The sequence below is a fragment of the Condylura cristata genome, unplaced genomic scaffold, assembly GCF_000260355.1.
Source record: "Condylura cristata isolate star-nosed mole 26May11 unplaced genomic scaffold, ConCri1.0 scaffold00007, whole genome shotgun sequence".
NCBI lineage: Eukaryota > Metazoa > Chordata > Mammalia > Eulipotyphla > Talpidae > Condylura > Condylura cristata.
Genome location: NW_004567108.1, coordinates 15,066,502 through 15,076,643, shown reverse-complemented (window position 1 = coordinate 15,076,643; position 10,142 = coordinate 15,066,502). Strand labels below are relative to the sequence as shown.

The window sequence follows — 10,142 nt, the reverse complement described above, 5'->3', positions numbered from 1 at the left end:
CAGGAGAGGTCTGTCACGCCATGTGGTCACCTCCGGGACAGGCAGGGATCGAACTCATGCAGAAGTGGCTTTAGTTTCTTAGTGCTGTGCTTTAACCCGCTGCGCCACCAGGGAGGGCCCTGATTGATAACTTTTAAGCAAATCATTTTATTGACACAGTAAATACAGCCTCTGGAGTTGATAAGAAAATCTTTCAAACAGCAGCATCCTAGTTCTCCTATGATCTTCTCCATGCTAAGATATTTTTCTCCAGCTATTCCCCTTCAACTGCTTCTCACATGATGGGCATTTTAACAGCTTTGACAGGCAGCTTGATTTAATAGGAAGACCATGGGCTTTGGATCCCGGCTTTGCTGCAAATTCCTGAGCTTCCCCAGATCCCACTTACTTATCCTCCATATATTGAGGGTGATTAATTATTCCTAGCTCAGAGTTGTGGCCATTAGTAACGTGCAGTAATTAAAGGTGTACTTGCTAATGTTTTCCCTGTGTTATACAACGACCTGGAGAGGGATGCTGTAACTGATAGCCATTTAATAGAGGAGGAAACTGAGGCAGAGACCTCCCATAAGTCATCTGAAGCAACATAACCTATGCTAGGCAGCACAACACTGCTGTTTCCTTGAAGGACAGCTCCTACCCTGCAGGCTGGCGGGGCAGGCTGGGGCTGGCTGACCAGAGCTGGGGCTGGCTGACCAGAGCTGGCGCTGGATCAATGCAACTGTTGCCACTGCTTGAGAGGCGCTTCCTCCTGCCCCTCCTGGCCTTAAATATTCACCTGCACCGCCTCGGAGGTGCAGAGCTGGGCTGCTGCTGCTTTTGTGTTTTTTGCTTCCTTTCTGGACACTAGAAAGCCAAGTTAGGTAATATGGCCCTGGGGGCCCTCCTGTGTCAGCCCTTGTGGAGGGTCGGAGGAGGAAGCCTGCTCAGAGAGGCTTTCGTCATTCCTTTTCCACACTAGAAGGGTGTTTAAGAGTCTCATGTCCACTTCCAACATTGGTGGACCAAGAATACTAAGAGAGCCCACCCTGCTTCCTCTCGTCTCGTGCTTAGCTCCACCCAGAGCCTCTGGCTTCCGCCCAAGTGGACCTTCCTGTCCACTGCTCCTGTGTCCTTCCACCTGCAGACCACACAGCTCCCTTCTCCCACACAGGCGCTCTGGGTCCCTGTGCTATATCCATGCCCCCTAAATCCTCTTTCTTTCCAGATCTTGGGGGGGGGTGGGCTGGGAGGGGCCTCTTCTCAGACCACACTCCACCTCTGAGACTTGCTCTCCTCTGCTCCAGCTTCCCACTTGACCCCCCTCTCACAATCAAGTCCCCCTGTATTGCACTGCTATATTCACTCCCAAAAGAAGATCTCATTCCTTTGGGGAGTCACATGCAACACAGCTCCACCACCCCCAGGGCGCAGACACCCCAAATTCTTAATATGAACCCTGGGGGAGAAAGAGAAGCACACTACCCACCTGCTCTTCACACTCCAGTGGAGGCTGAAACTGCACTCCCTTGGCTTCAGATGTCTCCTCCCAAGTCCACTCCCTATCTAAATGATCATTTCTGCACACTGAAATTGTACCCACATGTTTTGGTTCAACTCACATTTGATCTTAACCAGAAAGTCCCTGAACCCTCTGCAGAATCAAGCTTTTTCAGTTCTGAAGTCCAAAAGTACTTTCTTTCAGTGCCACTGTTAGAACTGAGTGGTCCCCAGGGACAGGGGAGGTTCTAGGTGCCCTGACTCACCCAAGATGGGTGGAGCAGAGCAGGGAGGAGGAGAAGCTGGAGATGAAGAGGGGGAAAGCAAGGAGACCTGGAGAAGGGACTAGGGGCAGGAGGCCTGTGAAAAGGCTGTGTTAGCGGGGGGGCTGGGGCCTGACCTTGGACATGGGAGGAGACAGACTTGGCTGAGAGACCATGGGGAGGGGAACAGTGACAGCGTTGATCTTGATTTTGCCTGGACCTTTCTGCCCCTTTCCATGGGTCCCTCCAGACGGTGCCTTAGACGTGTGGCAGTTTGGGGGCCTCAGTGGTCCTGCTTTGGGCCAACCCCGATATGCTGGGCATTGACCCACCAGGGGATAGGTAACTTACCGTGCTTGATTTGAAAAGTGCTTATTCTTTTCGTTCCCTTCTCTTTATTACATACTAATTGTATGAAGGTTTCTTTCCACTAACGGCCTTACATGGTAGAGAATGGTTTGTCTTGATGCTCCAGATGGCAGAACCTATTTAGAGTGGGCAGGTTTGGGGTTCTGGTGTGCCCCTCACCCTGCCCAGTACCAGGTTGGCCACCCCTTTCCACTATGACCCTGGGCTCATGTCCCCAGGACCTCTCTGCCTTGTGGACACTGCTGTGTATCCATCTAACATGGAGGTCAGGAACTGGTCTGTGTATGGACGTGATCTCTGTGCTCAGTACAAGGTTGGGCACACAGCAAGCTTTCAAAAAATAAATGGTTGATTTCAGTGCATTCCTGTCATTTTCTTATTGATTCTTTTGTCCTTGCAGTAGATGAGACTGATGTTTTTTGCTTGCTCTTCGGAGAAACCTGGGTCACCTCTACTACTTTCTGTCACAAGTGAAGTGACAAGTTGCTTTAGTAAAGAGAATCTCTCAAGTCCTACAAGGTTAGACTCAGGTTTACCACTCTGCTGCTGTTGATTCTTTCTGGGTCTTTATTTTTTCATTATTTTGTATTTCAGGGACTGGAGAGGGGGAAGGTTAACATTTCAATCTTTATTAATCCAATTACTGTTCCATATCCATATCTCCCAATCAAATATCAATGTTTGTTTCCCAAAAGACAAAGAGAAACTAATTTGGCTGATCTAGAACAAGAATATTATTCTGTTTTCTAAAAAAAAGCTAACTCCCCAAGACTGCTCAAGATTGAGGACACCGGACACCAGGCAGCCCTTGTGTGGGTGACAAGGTCTGAGTGTTGAGTGATGGGCTGTTTCCGGAAAGCAGGCCAGGAGATGCTGGGCTCTGGAGCTCACAATTTGAGCCTTAAATCTCAGACAGTACAGGACATTTTCAACAAAATTACACCACAATGTATAGTCCATGAGGCCATTTAAACAGACATTTTTACAGCATTTATTTTATTAAAATAGCCACAGGGAGTAGTGCCCACATGACTGGCTTCCAGACCCACTAGGATGCCAGAGAGCAGTTGCACTTCTGCCAAAGCTGGCGGATGGGTGGGTGGACAGATGCTTAATCCCAGTTCTCAGAGCCTCAGGAACGGGCTGACCAGCAGGGTTGTCATTGGAAAGGTGATATGCTTCAGAGAGGGTCCTCTACACTGGGGTTGGGGGGTGCCTTGTGAAGCCTCAGGCACTCGTTAGAAAAACGGAACTTGGTTATGGTAGTGTCCTATGGGAATTCTTACTGTCCACCTTTTTTCCTCAATATATTGAGCAATAAATAACTCCACATCTTGTGGTGCAGTAACAAGACCTGCAGGGGGCGATCCTATACCTCTAAAACACGAACAAGTCTGCAAACCAATGTATCTCAATCAATAAAAAAGAACCCCACACCTGGAATTCTGGGAAAGCCCCCAGAAGCGACTCTCCCTACTCTCTTCCCTTTAGGACACATTGTAGGTGAGTCTCTAGCCCCTTTCCCAGCCCACAGCACCCCTGAAAGATCAGACTCCAGCTCTAGGAATGTGATTTTCAGGAAAGTTGCTGTTCCTTTCCCCTCACCCCCCACCCCCACGCCCCAGCCTCTATCACATCTTTTAATCTTCTGTGTAAGTCTCCAAAAATCATGGGGGGGCCAGTTCCCCCTCTAGCTGGTTCAGAAGCACAATTAACCAGCAACCCTGTTCCCAAAATGTTCCCACTCCTGGTAGCTGTCTACTCAGACCTTGGCTAGTTAATCCTGGGCGCGTCTCACCTGCTGGGCGGAGCTGAGCACACAGTCTTCCGACACCCACACCCCGGTGAGAGAACCGGGACCCCCCGGCTTCCAGCTTGCCCACAGCTCCTCCGGCTCCACTTCCTGCCTTGAGCGTCCCTTCTTTCCTTTGCAGCGGTAGTTCGCGGAGGTCCTTCTGCCCCTCCGCGGTAATCGCGACCACTCCCTCCCGCAGAGACGCAGCGCCCGCGGGAATCGCTCTCCTCGCTGCAGCCCAGCGTTTTGCGCGCGGTGACATCTGCTCGCTAGGCCATGCCAGAGTGGGCGCCCGGCTCCCCGTGTGCCCACCAGCTCGTTCCAGATGCCAGAGGATACAACGGCCCTGAGAGAAGGGACCCTTTCGTGGCGCATTTTTCAGACATCGGACCATGGTGGTTTCTTTTTCCCAACTCCGAGGAAGTTTCTTGTGTCCAAACGAGGACGCCAGCAGCCACTCTGCAAGTCAGACCGCTCCAGCAGTCTCACCTGCCAAGGCGCAAAAGAAAGTTTCGGTGGGCAGCTCCTCAAGGACGTTTGCAAGGGATAAATGTTGTCGATTGTCTGCTCATCATTTGACTGAGCCCCAATCACTCACGCCCCAATTTCTACATTCCTAATGCCCCTCTCTGCTTCTGGGAGCCGCCTCATTGCCCAAAGTTGTTAGCCCAATGAGAAGAAGCAGCAGGTGAGCAGGTGGGGAGGGGGGGAGCCGGGCAGACACTGGTGACCTGGCTAATGACACTGATCTCAGCACCGTTGCCAACTTGCTTTTCTACTCGGTTTCGCAGTCTCCCTTCCCTGGAAACGGTCCCCTGGCCTTTCTCAAGCTCAACACCACGCTTCTCCCCACCTCCCCCCCACACACACACTACTCCTAACTCCGTCTCCCCTCACCCCAACCCCAAATCTCAGTACGCTGTCCTTTTTCTTTCCCCAGGGAAGGCCACTCGGCCCGGGTCGGATCGCGCACCCGGGCCCGCCTTGCGTCAGCAGGCAGAGCTGCTTGGCAGCGGGTCGTAGCGCCCCCCACTGTAGACCACGACCCCGGGCGGGTAGGAGAGCAGATCGGGCTCGGGCGCGGGATGGAGCGGGGCCAGAGCCTGCAGTCCCTGGTCCTCTGGCTCGGGCTTGGTAGTAGCGGTGAAGGGGCGCATGCTGGTGAGCGAAGGGGACGCGATGCGCCACAGCAGGCTCTTGAGCGCTTTGCGGAATTCTCGGCGCACGAGGCAGTAGAGGATGGGGTTGAGGCAGCTGTTGGAGTGAGCCAAGCAAACGCTCACCGGGAACGCGTATACCTGGCACAGGAAGTATTCTTGGCTGAAGGGCACCGCATTGAACTTAATGAGGATGCTCCAGGTGGTGAGCGCCTGGTTGGGCAGCCAACACAGGAAGAAAGATAAGACCACAATGGTCACTGATTTGGTGACCTTGGACCGTCTCCGGGCGCTGGCTCCAGTCGAGCCTCCTCCAGTCGCCAACCCCACTCCTTCTGTCCCCACCACTCGGTGGTGGTCCGAGATGAAGCGCACCAGCAGCAGATAGCAAAGGCTGATGATGCCCAGAGGCAGCACGAAGCCTAGCAACACCTTCTGCAAGTGGTAGAGGCCCAGCCAGAACTGCCTGTCACCTCCCAACAGCATGTCAGGGAAGCGCACCAGGCACAGCTCCTCACCCATCACCTTGATGGTGGTGGAGAAGATGGCGTTGGGTAGCGAGGCCAGCGCGGCTGAAACCCAGATGAGTAGGCACAATGTTTTGGCCGAGAAGCAGCAACTGTCTGCCAGGCTCAGGCCACAGCAGCAGCCCAGATTGTGCCCTCGGGTCCGGTGGCTCTTAAGAGCCGAGGCCACCGAGCGGTAGCGCGCCACGCTCATGGAGGTGAGGAAGAAGACGCTGGCGTACATGTTCATGGACGTCACTACCGACACAATCTTACACATGGCCTTGCCGAAGGGCCATTTGAAGTCCAGAGCGTTCTCCACCGCCCAGAAAGGCAAGGTGAGCACGAACTGAAAGTCCGTCAACGCCAGGTTGGTGACGAAGAGGTTGATGGAAGACTTGCGCCAGTCCTGCTTGCTCTTCATCAGATAGAGCACCAGCAGGTTCCCTGCCAGCCCCAGCGCGCAAACCACCCAGTACACCACGCTGATGAGGACCCGCACCCGCGCCTCGGTGTCAGGACCGTCCGCTCGGCCGCTGCCTGGGGGGTGTCCCGGCGCTGCCCCGTCAGGCAACTCCAGCCCCAGCTCCCACCACAAGTCCTGGAGCTGCAGCGACGCGTTGCCGCTGGTGTTGGCTGCCTGCAAAAGGTCCGGGATTCCACCCAAGAGTTCTGTGAGCTCGTCCCCATCAGCCGCCTTATTCATGGTGGCTGTCGTGGCTGCAGGGGCACCTGTATGCACTGTGTTTCTAGGTCATGTTCCGGAGGCAAGATCTAGAAAGTCCAGCTTGCCCGGGTTGCGAGCCGGCCGAGGGTGCAGGGCGTTCGCGAGAGCCGCTGACTGGGCAGCCTAGCAACGGGATGCCAAGCGCTTCGCGGGAGTTGAGCTCCCCAGTCTGCTCTGAAGGGGAGTTTGAGCGCGGAGAAGCGCAGCCTCTAAGGAGGAAGGTCGGCGACCAAGGTTTCCCACGACCCGATCCGCGACTACCGGGTCGCCTCTGTAAGACAAGGCGATCCCCCACCCTGAGTTTCCCGCCGTCGCGAGGGCATAACCCGCCAGGTCGCTCGGGAACGCTGTTGGGGGCCCGCTCCTCTTTCAAATAAATACCTTTTGTTGATTTCCTCTGCTGCTGCTGTTTGGAGGCTTATGTTCTTTGAGAGAGGAGAATTCTGCGTCTACCTCCTTCTGACTGTGTGGAGGTTTGTCAAAGTCGCCTCCGCTGCCTCGCCTCTCAGCCTCTCCACTGCTGTCAACTCCCAAGTTGTTGACTGCGGGTTCAAGCCGAGTTACACTCACACCCGCAAAGCTGCGGTTGCGGGCTCCCAAGGAGCATGCGTAACCCGCGCGCGGGGAGAGGGGGCGCTTTCCGAGGTGCTGAACTTCACCGCGCCTGCCTTGGGGAAAGAGGGAGAGGTAGGCGGCGAAGAGAAGGCACCACGAACCCCCCTTTTCCTTTTCAACGTTTCTGAAGGGAATAAAGCGTCAAGATTCTATGTCCTATGTTGCGAGAGAACATCTGCTTTGATGTGCGATCCACTTTTCTTTCTTATTCCCAAATATAAGTATGAGATTTTCTTTCTTTCTTTCTTTTTTGTTCATACCCCTTCTATCTTTGAAGTCATCCCATCTGATGAAGGATAGTTCTTAAAATGTGCGATTGACGACCTTTCTTTTGAAAAGTAATGATAGTGACCTGTTTTCATGCCCGTATCCTGAACCAAATCATGGGCTTTTATTGCATACACAGACAAAACTCCACTTCTTATATAATGATTTCCTGGACAGTTTAATTGGTATCTGTGTCAGAAGTTTGAAAGCAGGGGCTTGCCTGGTGGTGTAGGGGTTAAGTTTCAGCACTGTCGCAGGTATGGCCTGAGTGACCCCCGGCCAAATCAGGGCCAGGGAGCTGACCTATAAGTGACACAGCAGGCCTGTCTCTCTTGCTACTTCCCCTTGTAGTGCATTTCAGGTCTACCTGTTCTGCTCCCCACTCTTTCTACGATGAATCATTTCCCTCCCCACCCCACACACAAACACCTCTGGCCTACACTCCAGTTCTCTGATGCATAAATAAATAGACCTTTAAAAATTCAAGTACATAGCAGAATTCTGGGTTTAAGTGTTGGCCTTTGCTTTGGTATATTTTGAAAACTGAAGATAAGCAGAACATACAATCAGTGAGCCACTCTCAGACATTAGATACCTCCTATTCAGCACTCAATAGATAATTTACTCACATATACTCTACACTCTCTTTACCTTAATATAGTTGGATTAAAGATTTTGTAGGGGTGGTTTTGATCAACAGCACCCTCCACTTTTCATTGCTATTATAATATGAACTCTTTATAAGGTGTTTTTCAGACCAATGCAAATAAATTCTAAGGAATCTTTCCCTGGCCTTGGGCAAGAGGAACCTCTGTAAACTATTTGAATAATTTCTGAAACTTCAGTTTATTTAAATCCTAGTTCAACCTCTTTTAAGGATGGACTTAAGAAATTCCAAATATCTTCCTCATTGACATTACATTGAAATAAAAGTATCTCAAGAGTTAATTTTTCTCCCCTAGGCTAAAGGAAATCTGTGACTTTCCTTAGCCAGAAAGAAGATATGGCTTTAAAGCAGAGGATTATCAAGTAGCTTGGTTAACAAACAAACAAACAAACATGGAATCCAAACCATGCAGGGAAATAGAAGCGATCTTGATCCTACAGCGGAACACTCTTCCAAAAGAACATGATTTGCAACAGATGCGGTTCTGCTCACAGTGCACACCAGAGGGCGCCCAGGCTTTAGTCAAAACCAAACCCCAAACCAAACCACCTCCTTTAAAGCGGTTCTGTCTGTATAAATTTAGGGCGGCCCAGATTATTTCTTCCAAGACACAAGTTGTTTCTGTGCACCTATCTTATTCCTCTTTTATTTTGTTTTATTAGTGTATATTTTCTTATTTGGTCTCTATTGTATAGCATATGTGAGTGAAATCTTACAGTGTTTTTCTCTCACCAAGTGACTTACTTCTTTAGGTATAATGCCCTCTAGGTTCATCCATGTTGTGACAAGTGACAGGATTTCGTCTTTTTGAAATAGCTGAACAGTGTTGTAGTGTGTGTGCGTGTGTGTGTGTGTCATATGTTCTTTATCCAATTACCTGTTAGCAGGCACTGAGGTTGTTTCCAGATCTTGACTCCTGCAAATCATACTTTCATAAGCCTGGTGGTACATATATTTCTTCAAAGTAGTGTTTGGATTCTTCAGGTGAATGCTCAGACATGGTTCATATCCCTGGTTTAGTAGGTCACCTTCAATCTCACTTTTCACTTTATTTTTATTAGTTATTTTTCTATCTTTTTATTATCTCTTCTATAACATGTCATGGTGCTATTGAAAAACAAAGAAAACTAGAACATATCCTGGCAGTCTGTTGCTGGTAGTGTTGGTATGTTCACATGATCTACTCCCATGTTCTCATGATCTACTCACACTCTACCTATGCTCACCTTCTTTTGTCTTCATTTTTTTCAGTTATCTGGAATGTCTACTTTACCTACCCCAAGTCATGTATACCTATTCAGACTTTGTGAAAGATATTTCTAGAGTTTGTTTCAATTCATCTCACTTCCACTGGTCACTTACTCTTTGCAGACACTGGCTTAAGCTGAAAGACAAAGACTCACTATGATGTAAGTCCTCTATTTCTATTCTCTGTGGAACTCTTAAGCTAGATGAGTGTAAAATTTACTTGTGTCTGGGACCATAATTTCTGTTTAGTCTGGTGTATGATCAAGTTAGCAAGAATGTAATGATTTATGCCAAATGCCTGGACAATAATTTTAGCTTTCAGGATTTGCCTTTTATTTTTAAGGGGTGAGCAGGTAATGACCAGTTATATTTTGATAACCTGTCATACTTTTAGATACTTTTTGTTATCCAAAGTCTACCCTATAAAGTTTATGTTTGAATAATCCATTAGGAGGGAGGGTGCAGAGTTTGTTAAATTACTCTGTCTTCCTCTTCTAGTTGAGATCAGGTTGTGATGGATTCCTGGAGGAAAATTCAGTTAGCAATAAAAAACCTTCCTCCTGATAGTGGCAGAATAGATGGAAATCTGGGTTGGCATTGTGTCTCACCGATTGGCTGGGGTTGCTGGGTTACTGAGACCCACTAAGTCTCCCAGGTTACCTGGCCTGCTTGCCCAGCATGAGCTTTGGTAGGTTACTTTAAGATAGTGTTATTGTGTGGGTGTTCTGAATGTTCCATTATTAGTTGGGTTGAGGACACCTTCACTCCAACCAATTATTTTGCAGCCAGACTGATAAGAACACCTGGGTTTGGGGGGCACCCTCTGGTTGTAACCAGACTGATAAATGATTCATTCAGACTGATAAATGATCTTGGGACACCTAGACTTGGGTCTTGGGGAACCCTGTTCCAAATTTACCACCTGTTCTAACCTCCTCATATTTGGCAAGTCATTCCAGTGGGCAACAACAAAGAACCGCCAACTATGCCTGAGAGACCATCCTGGGAGAAGTGGGACATGTTAATTGCAGGGTGAGCTAGAGGCCCAT

At 49.8% G+C, this 10,142-nt stretch overlaps 1 protein-coding gene across 1 annotated transcript; it reads right to left on the bottom strand.

The window, feature by feature from the left end:
* Positions 1–4,895: 4,895 nt before the first annotated feature.
* On the bottom strand, positions 4,896–6,300 carry RXFP3 (relaxin/insulin-like family peptide receptor 3). The gene has a single exon (XM_004678409.2). The coding sequence runs from the start codon at positions 6,273–6,275 to the stop codon at positions 4,896–4,898; it is 1,380 nt and encodes a 459-aa protein (XP_004678466.1). The 5' UTR covers positions 6,276–6,300.
* Positions 6,301–10,142: the final 3,842 nt, after the last annotated feature.

Excerpts from the sequence above, each read along its gene's own strand:
- RXFP3 (XM_004678409.2), bottom strand. The coding sequence starts at position 6,275 with ATGAATAAGGCGGCTGATGGGGACGAGCTCACAGAACTCTTGGGTGGA.